General features: G+C 43.6%; 1 protein-coding gene across 1 annotated transcript in view; it reads right to left on the bottom strand.

Moving 5' to 3' along the window:
- Window positions 1-21,135, bottom strand: part of C1H20orf194 (chromosome 1 C20orf194 homolog) — a 794,595-nt gene extending 773,460 nt beyond the window's left edge. The window contains 1 exon segment of the mRNA XM_029594038.1: window positions 21,021-21,135. Within this exon segment, the coding sequence (XP_029449898.1) occupies window positions 21,021-21,088 (68 nt within the window). The 5' untranslated portion in view covers window positions 21,089-21,135.
- Between the last annotated feature and the right edge of the window lie 527 nt (window positions 21,136-21,662).

Raw genomic sequence — 21,662 nt, forward strand, 5'->3', positions numbered from 1 at the left:
AGATCCAGTAGTGGCCTGCAATGCGGTGTATGCCGAGGATGACAGTACAATGATGGTGATAATGAGGTTGTCGAGGTACAGAAGCTCAGAAGGTTCCTTAAGAGGTTAAGGCAACAATTTGCAGCGCAGGGTATGGTGAAGCGAATCCTGCTGAGGAGGGCGTGGTAGTGGCCTGAGGCACTGGGTACACTGCAGGGAATCCCAGCAAGAAGTATGAAGAAAATACTCACGAGATGTGGTTCCAAGGGAAGTCCTGAGAAGTAGAACAAACAGGAGTTCAAAGGCAAGAAGGCCCTCCGAGGAGCGGATAGCCTAGGAACGTAGAAGAGCGGGTACTCAGAGCGTTCACACAGCAAGCCAGGAACTGGAACCAACAGAAGTGGATTCAGAAACAAGAAAACTCCTCGCTAACTCATCAGTGCATAGGGCCGGTCTGTTTAAGTACAGGTAGCGAGACTAGTCATCCAGAGGGGATGCCCCCGAAGTACCCATGACGTGTACATAGCTGACCCATGTGTGCGCCTATGTGACTCCAGAAGCAAGATGGCGGTCGGCAGCACCCATGCCATCCTGGGAACACCAGGGAGGTCGGCGATGACTGGCGGAGGCCGCCACTCATCTTAGATTTGATAGTGCAGCGGAAAAAAAAAAAAAAAAAAAGAGGTGAGCATGAGAGGTCGCAGCCGTCTGCGACTGATGGGTGCAACACCTTTCCAGATCATTTATAAATATATTGAAAAGCACCGGTCCAAGTACAGATCCCTGAGGCACTCCACTGTTTACCCTTTTCCACTGAGAAAATTGACCATTTAATCCTACTCTGTTTCCTGTCTTTTAACGAGTTTGTAATCCACGAAAGGGCATAGCCTCCTATCCCACGACTTTTTAGTTTTCTTAGAAGCCTCTCATGAGGAACTTTGTCAAACGCCTTCTGAAAATCCAAATACACTACATCTACTGGTTCACCTTTATCCACATGTTTATTAACCCCTTCAAAAAAATGAAGCAGAATTGCTAGGCAAGACTTCCCTTGGGTAAATCCATGTTGACTGTGTTCCATTAAGCCATGTTTCTCCTTACTACTCACCATATAAAAAAAATATGTAATACTATTGTCACCTTTCTCATTGTCAAAGTACTTTGGGATCAATTATAACACTAAAAAAACAAAAAATGAAAGACTAAATTGTAAAACACTGCCTCATATGGTGATTACAGTGCTCTCTTACAGAAACTTAACAATAAAATTGTATTATAATTCCTCTGTAAGGCCACATTTCTTCACCCAAATGTCATAGTTCAACTGCAATTTGCCAGTAATATGCTAGAAATACAATTCTTCAGAATATAGATCTTGATAAGATATAGCCAAGTGCTATGTAGTAGAAAAAGAAAAAAAAAAAACTTTCTTCAAATGTAACACAGGAAGTCACTGTAACTTGATGCTGATGCTTTTGTTGAGCACTTGGTAATCAGTTTAATGGTAAGTAGCATTTGCCAGCAATTACATCATATATGATCTGCCTCTAGTTGCTGTTTCTTTACTGCCAAAGTGAGGAACATAGTATAGATAATGAGATGTTAACCAGATGTGCTTATAAAACCACATGACTTCTTATTCTTTCCATTAAATGAAAAAACAGGAAATTTGTCTTTTGCTTTTATTCCCATTTCATGAACTAATCCAAAACACCAGTATGCTGCCTACAAAAAAATAAAGGATCTATCAATTTTATATCAATCATAAGACCTGAAAGTAACAGCAATGTTTTAAAAATAAGCAAACTATAGAAGAACCTTTAAAAAAAAAAGATGGAAATATTCAAAGAAGTTCCTCTGTACTTCAATATTACAACTACTGATTTGTAAGTTAAAAGAACAATGCTCTGCATCATCTTCTATCATCCTTCAAAGAAGTCAGACCTCGTTTAATAATGAAAATATTATGGAGATAATGATGGCATCAGAAATTTTTTTTTTTTTTTATTTTCATCAAATTTCACATGTATAACCAAGCACTATAATTTGCCAAAGAAATAGATAAAGTACTATGTAAGACATGGTACATAGTAAGTCTTGAAATAAAGAAATAAACAAGCACATATTTTATTTATTGATTTAGATTTATATTCCAAAGTGCATTACATTCGGGTACTGAGGGTATTTCCCTGTCCCCAAAGGGCTTACAATCTAAGGCCTGGATTTATCAAAATGCGATAAGTATCGCATGCGATAGCAAAAGGGGCGTGCTTTATGCTAATTTACAGTTTATCGCAATTTGCACAATTTACCTATGCGAAGAGCTAAGTTAGCGCACATTGCGCTAACCTTTTCAGACTTGAGAGAGAGAGAGAGACTAGCCAGTGTCCTCCCCCTAGATAGGTATTTATAGCCCTATGATGAGATTTGGGCAATCTTTTCTCAACCTAGCTTGATGGACTCTCTACATGGGTAACATCAAGGTAGGTGGAGAGAACATTGCCCAAATCTCATCATGGAGTGAGTTTCCTCTCTCCGATCCTCAGATCTTTATAAGAGACCAGTGTTCTGTTCGTAAGTCTCACAATGAATGTCAAAGTGGCCCCTAACCCCCTACACCAATACCTAACCCTCACCTCAAGTTTCTAGGTGGGCCTACTATAGGGATACAAATAACTAGCTAGGGAGAGGACACAATGGCTAGTGTCAATGTCTGTCTCTCCCTCTCTCTCTTTTCAGGAGATATCGCAAAAGACGATAAAACCTTACAGCCCGGTGACGCAAGCTATCGCACGGCTTAACGCTATTAAGGTGTAGTTAAAATAGGCGTTAAGTCTGTGCGATAGCATTTCGCACACTGGTATACCCAACCCACATCCCGCCCCTAACTCCTCCTCTTTTCCAAATTTGCATCACACCATATGATATGGTGCCATCGCATGCGTTAAAGACTGTTTTTGCATGCGATAAGCCCTTAACGCATGTGAAAATGCCTTAGCGCATTTTGATAAATGACCCCCTAAGTTTGTACCTGAGACAATGGAGAGTAAAGCAAAATTGCTTACCTTGTAATAGGTGTTATCCCAGGAAAGCAGGATGTAGTCCTCACATATGGTGACGTCACCGGAGCCCTATCATGGAAATCTTTCTGTCAAAGTTTCTAGAAACGTTTGACTGGCACACAGAGCCCACTGAACATGCCCAGCATGCCATGATATTCTCAACCACAGGGGTCTCCCTTCAGTCTCGTATGTAGCAATAAGCTTTAGCAAAAAATAAAATAATAAATTGTATCGGACCCAACTCCGAGGGGTGGTGGGTGGGTTTCGTGAGGACTACATCCTGCTGTCCTGGGATAACACCTATTACAGGTAAGCAATTTTGTTTTATCCCAGGACAAGCAGGATGCTAGTCCTCACATATGGGTGATTAGCAAGCTATAGGCAGAGTCATTTTGTAGTGAAGCAACATTGCAGTTTTGTTGGTAAAAATGAGGCAGCCAAAAATCACAGCAGGTTGGATATAGAAGGAGTTGGGATTATACTGGAAACAAATTCTTTAAGACAGGTTGTCCATAGGCTGAATCTTGTCGTCGTCCTCTGTCCTAACAGTAATGACCTGCAAAGGTGTGAAGATAACTCCATGTTGCCGCTTTACATACGCTAAGGATTGGCACTGAACAATAGTGTGCTACTGAGGTTGACATTGCTCTTACTGAATGCGCCTTTACTTGCCCTTGGAGAGGAAGGCCTGCTTTTTCATAACAGAATTCTATGCAATCTGCTAGCCAGTTGGAGAGAGTGTTTGCCCACTGGATTAACCAGTTTGTTTTGATCAAAAGAAACAAAAAAAAAGAGTTGAGTGGATTTCCTGTGGACTGCAGTGAGGTCTAAGTAATATGCTAGCGCACGTTTACAGTTCAAGGTATGTAAAATCCTTTCACATTGATGAGAGTGAGGCCCTGGGAAGAACGTGGGCAAAACTATGGATTGGTTCAAGTGGAATTCCGTAACTACCTTGGGGGAGGAATTTTGGATGCGTACGTAGAACCACCCCGTCATGTAGAAATTTTGTGTAGGGTGTGTACGTGACAAGTGCTTGTAACTCACTAACCCTTCTAGCCGATGTAATGGCTATGAGGAAGATAGTCTTCCATCTGAGAAATTAAACCTCTCATGAATCTACTAACAAGAGGTTGTAAGGATATAGGTGCATCTCCCATCTTGTTATGGTAAGCCGAGATTGCACATAAGTGTACTCTTACAGATGAGGTCTGGAGACCAGAGTCTGAAAGCTGGCATAAATAGTCTAGTAGAGAAGTTGTGGGGCAGGAGAAAGGGTCAATGTCCTTTTGTGTGCACCACAAAGTAAACCTTTTTCATTTCGAAGAATAGTTCTTCCGTGTGGAAGGTTTACGTGAAGCTATAAGCACTTGAGAGACATTAGTGGAAAGATTGCGTGGTTGTAAGATCAAGCTTTCAACATCCATGCTGTCGGAGATAGGGATTGAAGGTTGGGATGGCACAACCTGCCCTGATCTTGAGTTATGAGAGTGGGAGCTACACACAGGCGAATTGGCTCTGCAACTGAGAGGTCGAGAAGTATGTGAAACCACATTTGTCGAGGCCAATATGGAGCTATTAGGATCATGGACCCCCTTGTCCTGTTGTAGCTTCACTAGAGTTTTGGTTATGAGTGGTATTGGAGGATATGCGAATAGAAGACCTGAGTTCCAAGGGTGAGCAAAGGCGTCCTTGGCTAGCTGATGTTTCAGTTTGTGCAGAGAACAGAAGTTGTCCACTTTGGGATTCAGGTGTGATGCAAAGAGGTCTATCTTTGGTTGCCCCCAACGTTGAAATATCCTGGTCGCTACTAAGAGAGCCAGGGACCACTCGTGAGGTTGGAATGGACGACTGAGGTGACCTGCAACTACGTTGTGGATGCCCGCTAGATAAGTGGCTCGGAGAAACATGGAATGTGTCAGGGCCCAGTCCCAAATCTGTGCTGCTTCTTCACAAAGGAGATATGAGCCCGTACTTTGTTTGTTCAGGTGCCACATGGCTACTGTATTGTCTGTTTGAATCAGAACAGTCTTGTGTAAAAGCTCGAAGTTCCAGGAAATTGATTTGAAATGTTGCTTTGAGTTTTGTCCAAGTACCCTGGGTTTGGAGATTGTCTATGTGAGCTCCCCAACCTAAGGTGGATGCATCTGTAGATAAAGTTATCTGTGGGACTGGTTGTCGGAAGGGCAGGCCCTTGCGCAAGTTGTCCTTGTTCGCTCACCAAAGTAGAGATGAACGCAGCTGGTGGGGTACTTGAATTGGAGAGGACAGTGGTTGAATGGCTTGGATCCATTGTGACTTTAAAGTCCATTGGGTTATTCTCATGGCTAGTCTTGCGCTCCTTGCACTCAGATCACTGCTGGTCTTTGAGTCCCGTCCAGTCCGACGTACGTTTCGCTATTACTGCTTCAGGGACTGTAACAAGTATGAGTTTTTCACTGAAAGAAAGTATTCATCATATCCACTCATTTGACTGCTGGTCAAATTTTCAAACCTTGCCGCCGTTCCTGCTTAGCGGCGTCTTCAAACCTTGCCGCCGTTTCTGCTTATCGGCATCTGAAGTTTGAAGACGCCGCTAAACAGGAACGGCGGCAAGGTTTGAAAAGTTGACCAGCAGTCAAATGAGTGGATATGATGAATACTTTCTTTCAGTGAAAAACTCATACTTGTTTCAGTCCCTGAAGCAGTAATAGCGAAACGTACGGGACTCAAGGACCAGCAGTGATCTGAGTGCAAGGAGAGCGGTGGCACCCTTGAATTGAAACCGCTGAACAACACATAAGGAAGGTATCAGTCCACATGACTTTTTATTAAAAAGAAATAGAAAAGAAAAGAAAAAAATAATATACACTTAGTAATAAAGGACTGGGACCTATGATTAAATATGATCCGGAGTGGCAATACATAAAACAAATATGCCCACGGTTGTTATGATGGTCCATATTATAAACAAAAAAAATATAAAAAATCATATATATGAAATAGTGCACATTGAAAGAAAAATTGGGATTGCATAACGTCTTTAATGTGAGATATTGTAGCTCATTGTGTACTGAGATTAACTGTTATTGTTTGGTGGGTAATTGAAGTCTCCCATTATTACTGCACTACCAATTTGGTTAGCTTCCTTAATTTCTCTTAGCATTTCACTGTCCGTCTCACCATCCTGACCAGGTGGACGGTAATATACCCCTATCACTATAGTCTTCTCCGACACACAAGGGATTTCTACCCATAAAGATTCAATTTTGTATTTAGTCTCATGCAGGATGTTTATCCTGTTGGACTCTATGCCATCCCGGACATAAAGCGCCACACCTCCTCCCGAGTGCTCCTCTCTGTCATTGTGATATAATTTGTACCCCGGTATAGCACTGTCCCATTGGTTATCCTCTTTCCACCATGTCACTGAGATGCCAATTAAAGTCTGTCATCATTTACTGCTATACATTCTAATTCTCCCGTCTTACTGCTTAGACTTCTGGCATTAGCATACAAACATTTCAAAGTTTGTTTTTTGTTTGTATTTTCATTCTGCTTTTTAATTGATAGGGATAATTTAGAATTTTTTAGCTCAGGTGAGTTTTTAGTTACAGGTACTTGGACTACTTTTCTTATTACTGGAACCTCACTGTCGGGATACCCTAATTCTAATGCATCATTAGTATCGTTTGAAGATACCTTTCTCCGAACTATGCGCTGCTGAGCGACTGTCGGCTTTCCCCTTTGTTCTAATTTAAAAGCTGCTCTATCTCCTTTTTAAAGGTTAGTGCCAGCAGTCTGGTTCCACCCTGGTTAAGGTGGAGCCCATCCCTTCGGAATAGACTCCCCCTTCCCCAAAAGGTTCCCCAGTTCCTAACAAAACTGATCCCTCTTCCTTGCGCCATCGTCTCATCCACGCATTGAGACTCCGGAGCTCTGCCTGCCTCTGGTGACCTGCGCGTGGAACAGGGAGCATTTCAGAGAAAGCTACCCTGGAGGTTCTGGATTTAAGCTTTCTACCTAAGAGCCTAAATTTGGCTTCCAGAACCTCCCTCCCACATTTTCCTATGTCATTGGTGCCCACATGTACCATGACAGCCGGCTCCTCCCCAGCACTGTCTAAAATCCTATCTAGGTGACGCGTCAGGTCCGCCACCTTCGGAGAGGATGGTGTTCAATTCTGCTCCGATGAATTTAAGTAGATGAGATGGAATGAGATGGGACTTTTGATAATTGATGAGAAACCCCCTGGAGTGAAGTAGAGCAATTGTTCTGTTGAGAGAAGTTAGGAGTCAATCTCAACAAGGAGCACTGATGAGCCAGTCGCCCAGATAAGGGAAGACGTGGACACTTTCCTTGTGCAAGCATGCTGCTATTACTGCCAGGCATTTTGTGAATACTCTGGGAGCTGAAGAGAGTCCGAATGGTAGTACCTTGTACTGGAAATGTTGATGACCCATCATGAAGTGCAGATACTTGCAATGAGGAGGGAATATTGGAATATGAGTGTAAGCGTCTTATAGACCAGAGAACAAAGCCAACTGTTTGAAGAAGTGGAAGCATGGTGCCTAGAGAAACCATCCTGAACTTTTCTTTCTTCAGAAATTTGTTGAGATTTCTGAGGTCTAGGATGGGACATACGCCTCCGGTTTTCTTTGGAATGAGGAAATAACGGGAGTAGAATCCTCTGCCCTGCTGAGTCCGGGTAACCGGCTCTGGCTCTCAAAAGGGTGGCTAATTATGTGATTTTCGCCTAGTGGAAGAGGTTTTGGAAGAGAATCTTTTGGAATTGAGAGAAAATTTGAGTTGGTACCCTCAAGATATTATTGAGAGCACCCATTGGTCTGTCGTTATCTGTACCCAATGGTTGTAAAAGGAGGAAACTCGGCCTCCTACTGGTAGATCCAGTTGAAGGTTGTGGAGATGGCTTTGGTCTCTGGTGATGGCCTCAAAAGCCTGCAGCCGGTCCCGTCTGCGGAGGAGGTTGAGGCCTAGTAGCTCTAGGTTGCCTGGGCTGAGATCTTTGCTGCGGACGAGAAGATCTGCCCCTTGATGCTGGAGGGTAATAACGCCTCTGCCTATAGAAAGGCCTTAGAGATTCCTTCCTAGGAGGGCGGCAAGATGAAGATGCAGCAGAATCCTGTGGAAATGACGACAATTGACGCAAGATTTCTATGTATTCTTTCAACTGGGCCAAAGCGTCCTGCACCTTTGAGCCAAAAAGGTTGTCCCCTACACATGGCAAATCAACTAGTTTTTCTTGGACCTCAGGCCTGAGGTCCAAGGCCTTATGCCATGCCCAGCAACGTGCACTTATGCCAGAGGCCACTACTCTTGAAGCAGTTTCAAAATTGTCGTAAGCAGCTCGGACTTCATGCTTACCAGCTTCAAGCCCTTTGTGTACTATGGTTCGAGCTGCTTCTTGATACTGCTGTGGTAACGAATTTGAGAGACCTTGCATCCGTTTCCACAGGTTTCTCTGGTATTGCGTGATATATAGCTGATATAACGCAATCCTTGTATTGAGCATGGCCCCTTGATAGACTTTCCTGCCCAAGGAGTCCAGGAATCTGTGATCCTTGCCTGGAGGAGTGGAGGAATGAGGTCTTATTCGCTTAGATTTATTTTGTGCAGACTACACAACTACTGATTGATGTGGCAGTTGTGATTTCTGCTTTCCGGGTACAGATTGTACCAAATAAGTGGTGTCCACTCTCTTATTTATGGATGGTACTGAGCATGGATGCTCCCAGTGTCTGTGCTTTAAGTCTAGCAGACCTTCGTGGACAGTGATGGCCAAGACTTCTTTTGGAGGGTCCACGAATTGTAAGACTTCCAATGTTTGTTGTCGTGTCATCTTCTGATACCAAAGTAAATGGTATGGTGTCTGCCATATCCTTAACAAAATTTGTAAAGGATAAATCTTCCGGTGGAGAAGGATCAGACATAAACCCTTCAGAAGAAGTATCCATATGTCTGTCTTCCCAGGAATCGTAAGGGTCCTCTTGACATGGAGATGTGGGAGAAGACCTTGGCGGTCGAGAAAGCTCTGAAGGACCTGGCTGTGGATCATCTAGTGGTATCCGTCCAGGGACATCTTCCTGTGGCTTGGCTGGAATCGATGGTAGAGCACCGACGATTGCGTCAAATCTGTTCATCAGAAGCTGAAACAGAGCTAATTCTGGCTGTCCTGGGACCCCAGGTACTGGCGTAGGCATTGACAGAATTGGTTCCGGTATTGGGCCGAGCATCGGCGATGGTAGAGACATCGGCATCGATGGTTGCTGGTCCTTTAAATGCTTGGTCCAAAAAAGCAAACCAGAAACTGATCCAATATAACAGTTGTGACCAAGACAAAAGGATCAGTGAACACCAGGAGTTCTTTATTTTGCACAAAACATTATGAAAAGCCCGACTCAGGCGGAGTTTCGCTCTTTGAGCTGCTTCAGGGGCTATTATGTGTAATGCTGGTGGTTTGTCTCCATGCAGCAGTTCAGCCTCTTCAGAAAAGTTTAAGCAATTGCCTTCAGGGCAAACAGTGAGAAATACACCACCACTCAAATGCCAGCACAAGTACTTCAGCCTTTAATGCTTGGAGCACCGCTTGATGGATAAAATCTGTCAATTCCTCCATGATAGTGGTGCAGGCAGAGCAGCTACACGTGGTGGCGGTGGAGGTGTTGTTGGTCCTTCCACAGGGCCCTGTGGAGGTTCGATGATCGGTGCAGTGAGAGGAGGTGAAGGCCTCTGTGTTTCTTGAAGTCGAGTATTGCAGTCTGGGAAGTTGAAGTCCAGGTGTGAACCCTTGAGCCGAACTACCCTGGAAGCAGAGTAGGTCGGGAGGCGGAGCCACAGGCAAAGGTCTTCACCCGGGAACCAGGAACCCCCCAGGAGGAGCCCATAGGGTCCTAGAACCTTGGGACTTAGGAGCACAGTAACAGTCTCTATAGAAAGAAGGCCTAGGCAATGAGTAAACCACAGAGTCCAGTAAACAGGGAGCTGGAAGGCCCGGCAAGAGCGGGGCGGTCAGATAGAGTCTCTAGCCTGCTGAATAGAAGCAGTCTGAGCAGGCCCGGGGTCTGTGGTATGCCGTGGAGTGGAGCAGATAGATAACAGGAACAGAGTCTTTAGCGTATTGTAGACTGTAACCAGCTGAAGGCAGGACTGGAGTCTGTAGCGTGCAATAGAGCTGGAACGGGTGGTGAGTAGGAACGGAGACGAACCCAAGTCAGGCTGGCAGCCAGTAGAAGCAGTCTCAGGAACAGGCAAAGGTCGGAGGCTGGCGGCAGGCAGAAGCGGAGTCAGGAACAAGCTGAGGTCAACGGCGGGCGGCAGGCAGAAGCAGAGTCAGGAACAAGCTGAGGTCAACCGGAATGCAGAACAGCAGAAGCGCAACTAAGAACTACTAACAGTAGCGACCCTCGTTGCAAGGCAATGAGAAGGCAGGCGAACGCCGGTTAAATCAGGCTTGGGGCGTGGCGTCGTTAACCCAGGCAGGGCCAGACTTCCGGCGACCGTGCGTCCATAATGCGTGTCCTTGCGCGCGCGCGCGCGTGGTAGCAGCGAGATGGTCTGGCAATGGCGGACGCCCTGAAGGCCTAGCGGAGCCGCGGGAGCAGCGTTCCCCCCATTGGAGGTGAGCACTAAGCACAGCAGATAGAGGGGAAGCGGTGGAGTCTGCAACAGTCGAGGCTGTTTTGCGGTAGATTTCTCTGGGGAGAGAAGCGCCTCCGGGATCGATGGGTGTCTGTGCCGATGGCAATGCTTTGGTCGATGTTCCGCCGCTGACCTCGTCAATGCTACGGATGGGGTCGGCGATGAACGATCCCCTAAGCCTTCCAGACAACGCTTTTTGAGTATTAAACACTTAGAGACTCCGGTCGGAGACGATTGAGTAGACGTCGACGGGGAAAGGCAAAAATTGTAGATGGAATAAATGTTCCATCTTTTCTTGGCGGGTCTTTCAGCACACTTGGGACAGGTTGTTACGTCGTGTATTTGACCTAAGCAAAGGACACACTCGAGGTGTGGATCTGTAATGGACATGGTCCTATTACAATTGGGACATTTTTTAAATCCCGTGGCCATATTTTCGTGAACAGCCGTCGATGAAAATGAGAGAAAAATGATTTCTATTCAAGAGTAAAAAAAGAGACTAAATTTACTCACCAGCCGGTGGTAACACGAGAGACCCCAATATGGGAGAGAATAAATGTTTTTTAAATCTGATTTTCAGTCAGACAATTTGTGAGAAACTCACACAGGCTCCTGCTCCGCAATGCCAACAGCAGCGCGGAAAAACGAAGATTGAAAGGAGACCCCCTGTGGCTGAGAATATCATGGCATGCTGGGCATGCTCAGTGGGCTCAGAGTGCCAGTCAAAAGTTTCTAGAAACTTTGACAGAATGTTTTCCACAATAGGGCTCCATCAATGATGTCACCCATATGTGAGGAATAGCATCCTGCTTGTCCTGGGATAAAGTGACTTGCCCAAGGTCACAAGGAGAGACAGTGGGGCTTGAACCCTGGTCTCCTGGTTCGTAGCCCACTCCTCCACTCTCCACATATCTAAATATGACAATAGGAGGTAGAAAATAATCTCAGGGAGAAAAAAACAAGAAATAAACCAGAAGAGAAATATGCTTAACATGTAGCTAACAGACAATATTCTATGCCCTTCTAAGTAGACATTGGAGAAGATGTCAAAGGCTTCTGGATTCCAAAAACGCTTTCAATTGCTCAGGAAAGAAAAATATAAAAATAATTTTGTTTGATGACACATTTGAAAGGATAGCAAAGCATGAAGGAATAACCTAGAAAAAAAACTTCTTGCCAAAGGGCAAGAAAATCCCTACATCACACTTGTATCTCCCAAGCTAGATTGGGAAAAATCCTAACTACCTATCCATAAAATATGGATATATTCCTGAAGTACTTCAGCATTACTTTACTCAAATGCTCAAAGGAAATAAAGGAAACTATTAACATACTACATTCAGTAACTTCCAAAGTGGAATTCTCTAAGAAATTAGTTAAATCATGTATTGTAGATTGAGAAACAGCAGATGTACTTTTAGGCAAAAAATGTAAATGACTGACATAAGACCAGGTTGAAAATTCAAAAGACTATTTTCTCAAAGTCATATCCAGGATTTCCCCCATAACCTTAGAAAAATTATGAAATCGCAAGCTCAAAAATCTAGTATGATTTTCTAGATGTTCAGTCCTTCTGGAAAGCATATTATGATCTTTCACCATCAATGCATTAAAGGCCTGATATATTTAAGTTGTCTTCAATAACTGAAACCTTTGAATTAATAGCAGCTCCTTGTCCTTCATGATTAAGAGCCAGATGCTCAAACTTGGAAGAAAGGGTGTCAATCCTGATAGTACAATTATTTAAGGACTTCCCAAAGCCTGTCAGAAAATCGCATAGGGAGTTCAGTGTCACAACTGCTGGCCAAGGTGGAACATAAGAAATTGCCATGCTGGGTCAGACCAACGGACCATCAAGCCCAGCACCCTGTTTCCAACAGAGGCCAAACCAGGCCACAAGAACCTGGCAATTATCAAAACACTAAGATCATCCCATGCTACTGATGCAATTAATAGCAATGGCTATTCCCTAAGTAAACTTGATTAATAGCAGTTAATGGACTTCTCCAAGAACTTATCCAAACCTTTTTTGAACCCAGCTACACTAACTGCACTAACCACATCCTCTGGCAACAAATTCCAGAGCTTTATTGTGTGTTGAGTGAAAAAGAATTTTCTCCGATTAGTCTTAAATATGCTACTTGCTAACTTCATGGAATGCCCCCTAGTCCTTCTATTATTCGAAAGTGTAAATAACCGAGTCACATCTACTCGTTCAAGACCTCTCATGATCTTAAAGCCCTCTAGCATATCCCCCCTCAGCCGTCTCTTCTCCAAGCTGAACAGCCCTAACCTATTCAGCCTTTCCTGATACGGGAGCTGTTCCATCCCCTTTACCATTTTGATTGCCCTTCTCTGTACCTTCTCCATCGCAACTATATCTTTTTTGAGATGTGGCAACCAGAATTGTACACAGTATTCAAGGTGTGGTCTCACCATGGAGCGATATAGAGTCATTTTCCGTTTTATTAACCATTCCCTTCCTAATAATTCCTAACATTCTATTTGCTTTTTTGACTGCTGCAGCACACTGAGCCAACGATTTTAAAGTATTATCCACTATGATGCCTAGATCTTTTTTTCTGGGTGCTACCTGCTAATATAGAACCTAACATCGTGTAGCAACAGAAAGGGTTATTTTTCCCTATATGCATTACAAGACTCACAAGAAGGAGCACTTTGACTCACCCAAGGCAAACCAGATGGAAAAGTGCCCACACCATCCTCCGACCTCCCAGATTCAAACTCACTCCTTGTTGATCTTCTGGAAACAAAACCAAAACTAGTTGCTCTAACGTAATAGTCTCACCAGTCCCCTTCAGCATAGTCGCCCCGGCCACATCAGTCAGGTGCCGCAAAGCTAGAGAAAGAATCATGGCTCTGTACAGTCAGTGGCTGATGATCTAAGGACTCAAGGATGCTTCCTCTGTAAGCAAACCCTATGCTCCCTCACAGATAGGCCGATACGGGCGAGCACCCGCTCTACTGTGCGCGCGATTCAGAAAAAAAAAGAATTATTCAAATTAGGACCCGCGATAAAAAGAGGCAGCTGTCAGCGAGTTTGACAGTCGACGCTCAATTCTGCCGGCATCCGTTCTCAAACCCGCTGACAGCCACGGGTTCGGAAACCGGATGCCGGCAAAGTTAAGCGTCCTGTTTTCAACCCGCGAGCCGATTTTTTTTTTTTTTTTTTTTTAATTATTTTTAACTTTTGGGATCTCTGTCTTAATATTGCCATGATAATAAGTCGGAGGGTGCCGGTAGAAATTAATTTCTGAAAGTAAAATGTGCGACTTTGCTGCACATTTTGCTTTCTGTATCGCGCGGGAATGACTAATAGGGCCATCAACATGCATTTGCATGTTGCGGGCACTATTATTTTCGGGGGGTTGGACGCGCGTTTTCGACACGCTATTACCCCCTACTGAATAAGGGGTAAAGCTAGCGCGTCAAACGCACGTCCAAACGCGGGTTACCTGCGCTTCGGCGGAGCACACTGTACTGTATCGGCCTGTTTGACACACACCAGGACCATCGACTTCTTGGGGCTCTGTTGGCAGAGACATGACTGTCTTAATGAGCTGCTAAGCAGACGTTTGAGGGAAAAAAAAAACAAAAAACCTGACCCTTATATTTGGAAGGCATATTCAACTGTAGAAACATGAAAGTAACAGGGAATGGAGCAGCAGCTAGGCACATCCTCTATTATGCTGCCATCTTGCCACTGAGCTGAATTTTTGGTTATATTTTTTACTCATTCTTCCAGAAAAAAAAAACATAAGTTACAAATTTAAAACAGTACAAAATACTCTACAACAACAACTCACAAAGTACAAACAATACAAACAAACTGCACCACAAATAATGGTCATCAGAAGTCTATAAAATCCCAACCTTCCAGACCATCACACTCAAATGCTCTAGTACCCCATCCCCTCCTGCCACTGCAATTTCCAGTAACTCATTCCCTGAAAACATAAAACCCTGTGGCCTACTCAACCCCACGGTGTTTCACAATCACAAATTTAAGCCTCAAAATATCAAAATGAAAAACTAGCTGGAGGATTTGCCTGTAAAGTAAATGCCAGTGACCTTAAATAGGATGTGCATCATGAACTTGAGGCCTGTTGCTATGCACACAGACAGGCCAATGCAATATTGTGCACTCAGGCTACAGCACAGGTTAACCCACGACTGAACACGCATTCCTAATCCCTGATGCAATAAGGGGATCAGTGCATCCAAATTCACACCCAAACAAGCACAGAGGTAATAGCGCTGATTACATGTAAATGCTATATTGCTAAGGCTATTAGCTAGTACCCCTGATGTAAAAAAATAACCATGCACCAGACGTGCACATTTTAACCCTCAAATTAACACCAGCCCAGAGCAGGCATTAAGTCTTCAAGCGTCCCAAAACCTGAACAGAAAAGCAGAAAATACTGCTTTTCTGTGGTTCTTCCAGCTTAATATCATGATGATATTAAGTCAGAAGAACAACAGAAAGCAGTAACATAAAAAATGTCTTCACAGCGGTCAGGATAGGAAAACATATGCTCAACTTACAAGCGTCTGTTTTCCTAACCCGCATATAGCCACATCTCCTGGGCGCCTGATGCCATGGACACGCTAGGGACATAAAGTTTATCTCTAGAACATCCTTTTTAGCATGGCGGCTCATTTGCCTATTGCATCGAGCGCCCAAGACAGGAGACCATGCATGTGGTAAAAAAGGGGCGCCCAGTTTGGACACATTTTTGTATGTGCATTTTACTGCATCATTCTGAGAGTGAGTAAAAAGTGCAGACCTAAAAGCAATACAAACATGGAGTTTGCAGCCATGTGAGGATTTTGGCTACTTTATATGAGACTGTTTTTCACACAGAGGAGAAAAGTCTGTGTGTTTGTTTCTTGAAATCAGAGAGTTGTCATCACCTACAAATGTGAAAGAAAAACCTTGGACACAGGTACTGTGAAACATGTCCTTGGTAAAAACTTTGTATCCAGCTATGAAATGAGTAATGTTCTAGCACCTGTTTTGCAAATAAACTCTCTGAACTTCATTAATCCATATCAGAAAATTCATATGCATCAGGACTCAGATAACATCGTTTGCATCTCTCCAATCCTGTGTCTATAGGAGGTGGTGACATCCAATCTGGATCAACATTGGACCTTATGGAACTGATTATTCAATGAGTATGACTTGGAGAAAATGGACTCTCAGTTACCCAGACAGACTTTGACGTCTGACATTATCTGAATGGACATTATTCAAAAGAGCTTTTGCTAAGGTCTTTTCCAGGATTCCCCAATCTCTGTCAAGAGAGCTTTGTGAACAGAACTTACTGCAGTAAAACTGCAACCTAAACTGAGTTTCAGGTACTCAGTAGTCTGCTCTGTAATTGAGAAGCAGCTGTTCTTGTCAACATCCCTTGAAAGTCCTGGGAAAGCAAGTAGAGTTACTCTTTTTCTGCTGTCATATCTCAAGGAGAAGTCTGCGAGACTTTTGTGGTTTTAACTGTCAACCACCAAAATGGATTTTGCTGCATTACGCTGTGGTGTTGAGACAGATCCCTGGACTTGTGCAGTAGCATGCAGGGTGAGAACACTGGCTCAATTACCTTTCACCTTGGCTAGTGTAGCAATTTCCTAATTCTAAGTGCAGAATTGGACCTAAAGATAATGCTTATCTTTTATTACACTGCCTTAGGCTATGAAACTGAAACCAAAGAAAGTAAACAAGAGAAATATCTGTGCCATTCTAAACCTTGTTTTACCATATGCTGCTAATAAACTGATTGACTACTTCATAAAAGTATCTATCTGCTCACTAAAACTAATGAATTTGGTTATTGATTAAATCTGAATCTACTGTAAGGTTATCCACACCAGATACTCCTACATGCCACAAAGACCTGCCTATTACTCTCCTCAGTGCTATTTAGTGAACAGCTACAATTTTAACTAGCAACAAATAGTTCACCTGCAAGACAACAGTCATGTGGCAATTTATTCCACATGTCTGGCAGAGCATATGAAAAGCCTGCTATCTTGTAGACCAGGTCCTGGAGTAGGTCTGTTTTTCAGGATATCCACAATAAATATGCCTGGTGTATAAAGATTTGCATGCACTACCTCCATTGTATGCAAATCTCTCTCATGCATATTCATTTAGATGTCCTGAAAACCAGACCAGTTTTTGGCACTCTAGGGTCAGAGTTGCCCATTTGTGTGGTAGACGATAGTCCTGCCTCACCTGTGCAGTGGCGTAGCCACGGGTGGGCCTGGGTGGGCAGGTGCCCACCCAACTTAGACCCAGGCCCACCCAACTGGCACCGGAACTGCAAGGCTGTCGCGGGATCCCATCCCCGCGACAGCGAACAAGAGAACCCACGCCTCGCGCGCCATCACGGCACACGTGGGGAAGCGCTGCTGCGGCCGTATGGCCAACCGGTCTTCCTGTTCGGGGGGGAGCGGAAGGGCCGCGTGCAACTTCCGCTTCCTCCCCCAGAGCAGGAAGATCAGCTGCCTCTCCTGCTGCCACCGGCCTCCTGCTATCTTCGGACCAAACGGCCCGCCGAATTTCCTGTTTGGGGGAGCGGAAGCGCCGCGCACAGCTTCCGCTTTCTCCCCCAGAGCTGGAAGATCAGCTGCCTCTCCTGCTGTCACCAGACTCCTGCTATCTTCTTCGGGCGTCGGGCCGATCTTCCTGCTTGGGGGGAGGGTGGAAGCGGACGTTGTGCGCTGCGCTTCCGCTCCCCCCCCTGACAGGAAGTTCGGCGGGCAGTACAGCCCGACGCCCGAAGATAGCAGGAGGCCGGTGGCAGCAGGAGAGGCAGCTAATCTTCCAGCTCTGGGGGAGAAAGCGGAAGCTGTGCACGTGCTTGAATGTGTATGTGTGGATGAGAATGGGAGTGTGTGTGGGTGAAAACTGGAGCCTGGTGTGTATGTGGGTGAGAATGGAAGCTTGAATATGTGGGTGAATGGGAGCTCGAATGTGTGTATATGTGGTTGAGAATGGGAGCCTGGGTTTGTGTGTGGTTGAGAATGGGAGCCTGGGTTTGTGGATGGGTGAGAATGGGAGCTTGAATGTGTGTATATATGGGTGAGAATGAGAGCCTGGGTTTGTGTGGGTGGGTGAGAATGGAAGCTTGAATATGTGGATAAGAATGGGTGCTTGAATGTGTGTATGTGTGGGTGAGAATAGTACCTTAAATGTGTATATGTATGGATGAGAATGGGAGCTTAAATATGTGTGGGTGAGACTGAGAGCATGGGTTTGTGGGTGAGAATAGGAGTCTGGGTTTATGTGTGTGGGTGAGAATGGGTGCCTGGATGTGCATCTGTGTGTGCATAAGAATATAAGCCTGGGGAGGGGTGAGAAAGTGAGAACTTGAATGTGAGCTTGTGGGGGGGGAGCATATGAGAGTGACAGGGAGTCTGTGAGAGAAAGCGTGTATGTGTGTGTGTGTGTGTGTGTGTGTGTGTGGAAGGGAAGAAGACAGTAATAGAAGAAAGACACTGAAAAGGAATTAGGAAATGAGCTATAAGGGAAAAAATGGGAAAAAGAGACCAGGACCAACTGATTAGAAAAATACAAAGATCAGACAACAAAGGTAAAAATATATATCTATATTTTGAGATGTTAGCAATTTAAATATAAGCAACACAACCGCTCTCTCAAAATTTATGGACAGGTAGGAGCCGTGTATAAAATTGTAATAATAAGAAGGCTAAAGTACCACAAATCACCGTGAATTATGTTTGTATCATTAAGTAAACCTCATACTTAGGTGTAGATGTGAATGCTATGCTGCATAATTTGGCATTATTTATCAGTAAAAAAACAACTAGTAGACCTGCATGCCTACAGCCCACCCATGTTAACCTTGTGCCCACCCAAAAAATCAATTCTGGCTACGCCACTGCACCTGTGCTAATAAGACTGCAAGCCTGCAAACACCAAAAAGTTCAAATAAGCCCTAGAGAGTCTTAAAAGCAAGTTAATATCATATATCTAATCTCAATGGATAACCATTGGGTAAAACAGGAAAATATATTGGCAAGTACCAACCCATACCAAAAGCCTAGCTGTAATGTTCTGAACTAACTGCAGGTATATAAGAGAACACCAGTACTCCAATTATAAATTAATATTGTTAATTGTTTTGTTACTGTCCCTATTCAAATCCATATTCAGCTGCATGTGGGGGTCTGAATGGTATGTAAATAAAAGCAAAGCTGAAGCCTTGATTTTATTACTGCTTATCATTTGCAAACTTCTGCAAATTCATCCATTTTTTCCTGTGCAGTTATTTGTCCAGTAAATGATCTGTGGTTCAATGGGATGATAAAATGTAGTTGTGATGAGGGAGCATGTGAAACAAAGCACGATTAAGAAGATCAAAGTTAAAACTTGCTTTTTCTTACTACAGTGGCTTAGCCAGATTTGGCCATACTTTTCACAGGTGGCATTTGCTCATATCTTTACAGTCATTACTTTACACTTGTGGGTATTCTGTCATTTTCTGTCTACATACTTCCCCAGTGAGTGATATAACGGCTTAAATTTACTAAAAACTCTCTCCCATGCGCAGAGAAAAACCTTAGTAAACTAGACTCAAAGTTTTTAACTATAATAACAAGGGTCACCACAACAACCAATTCTGCAGTTTTCACACTACTGAAATATTCAAACATTGGCAGTTCCACAGGGCATTGTCCAGAACTGATAACAAGGAGAGTATTCGGAGAATATGATCAAAAAAGAGAAAAGCTTTAAAAGAAAACCCATCATGTGGGAACCCTCAAAGTGTTGACCATGTGCTTCCCATAATACAAAAGCTTAAGGCAAATTGATTTTCTGATGGCAGACATGTCAACGGTCCTTGTTAATCCACTAAGATTCTCTTTCTTGTCACATTTTCAATTGCACAGAATGTAACAAGTGTACAATGATCTCTGGGCTGAAAAAAAAATCAGTTATTTATTTTATTTGGAATTTTATTTTTTTTTTAATATTAAAGAGGAGAACTGTGCTACAAACAACAAAAGGTCACTGTAAGGGAGCTAAGAAAACAAATATTACTTTAACACTTCTCATTATTGACCTTGTAACACACCCATTTTTAAATTACCTAAAGAAAGTATACTGTTTTGTTTACATATATACACCTACTATCTCCAGAACAAAGCCTCTGTTCTGGTTTATCATACTTGACAGTACACTAATGCACACATCCTGACATCTATGATTACAGGGCACATGAGAAAATACAAATGTAAACATTATTACACCTAATATTTAAAAGACAAAATAATATTTAGTTTACAGAGTAATGGAACAAAAAAGAGAAAAAAAAAAGTGCTTTAAATCTTTCCCAACACTGTTCACTTAAGAGACAACTGCACTTGATCTAAAGTATAGCAATTTTAACGTCAAACCTCTATATAAAACTCAGAAAAATTAACTGTTTCTGAAAAAAACAAACCAATTTTACAAATAAAATCTGTAGAACATCCCAATCTACTTAATTGGTAATACACTTATCTAACAAGACACTGAACTCCAGTTTCCAGAGCTGCATAAGTGAACACTACTTCCCTTTATAGTACAGTCCCACAGGTCACGAGCGCTGCTGACATGGCTCATTAAGGCTCCTCAACTCTTTTGGAAACAACAGAGTGGGCGAGAAAGGAGCACGTAATGTAGTTTAGGATGTATACATTTCTGAAAAGTTCAACAACTAAAAACATACCCTAACATAAAATATATTTTAGAAAGGGGTTGTGTGGAATGGTTACGAATAGCATCGATCGCTGCCAAAGGGTCGTCTCTTGCTAAATGTTTCGTCCTATTAGTTAGGAAAGAACTGAAACCTTCTACACTCTTTTTTCTCCATGTGGTGACACGGTGCTCGATGCAAAGGAAAGCAATCTTAACCCACAGCTGCTTTCAGCTTGAAATTGACAATCTTGAAAGCCAAAAATCTATATTTATAGATAAACCCCGGTGATATCAGGAAAAAAACGACACCCCCTCCCAAATCCGGTCTCCCCTCCCATCTACTCCCAAGGCTCTTCTCTTCCAAAAAAAAAGCTATTTCCTCACAAAGATACCGCTAATGCCGGCCAGCCGGCCACGCCTACTTTGAAAAGAAATGACAGCCAGTTAAAAAGATAGACCGCCGCTTTAAGGGGACCCGAGTCACTATTAAATTGAAGCAAAGATGAATAATTAAAACCCTTTCGACAGCTACAGTCACCCCCTACCCATGCGTAAACACCACAACGCCCTACCCTGCCCTCCTCTCCCCTTCCAAGCGCCGGACCCACCTGACAAAAGGCGTAAAGCTCTGGTAGGTGTTTCCCCTCCGGTAGGAAAGCGGCCGAAAGAACGCCATTTATTTTTTTTATTTTAATTTGTATTGTATTCTTCTCCTAGTCCTGGTCCTGCACTGGCTGCAAAGAAAGAAGGTAATTCCAGCGACAGCACTCCGACTTTGTCAGTTCAGTCAGCACAGAGGCGACGCCATCACGGATAGCAACCGACCGCACCACCGCGCCCAGGAAAGGCAGGGCTGTGTACTATTTATACTACCCAGTGTGACTACAAAATTGACACTAGATAAGACTTTTCCCTAGTGAAATAAATTCTCATGTTTTAGAAAAACAGGAGTTATTTCGCTGCTGAAATCACTGTTTTATTTCGACCTTTGTTGGACATATCATGCCTCCTCCCTCAGTCCGAGAAACAATTGGAAGTGTCCAAGTGGGAGGGACGCACTGGCGCAAAACTTGGGGATTGCAAGACGATTGCGACAGGAAACAAGAGAAGGGAAAGCAGAAAAAAAATGGGGTTGCAGAATAATAATGGCCATTATAAGATGTCTTTTGGCAGCGTAATCTCGGGCAGGAGAAAGAAATGGGAAACGCAACCTTAATGCGTTCCTCCGTCATGGGTAACGGCGCGGCCCG

The sequence above is a fragment of the Rhinatrema bivittatum genome, chromosome 1, assembly GCF_901001135.1.
Source record: "Rhinatrema bivittatum chromosome 1, aRhiBiv1.1, whole genome shotgun sequence".
Classification (NCBI taxonomy): domain Eukaryota; kingdom Metazoa; phylum Chordata; class Amphibia; order Gymnophiona; family Rhinatrematidae; genus Rhinatrema; species Rhinatrema bivittatum.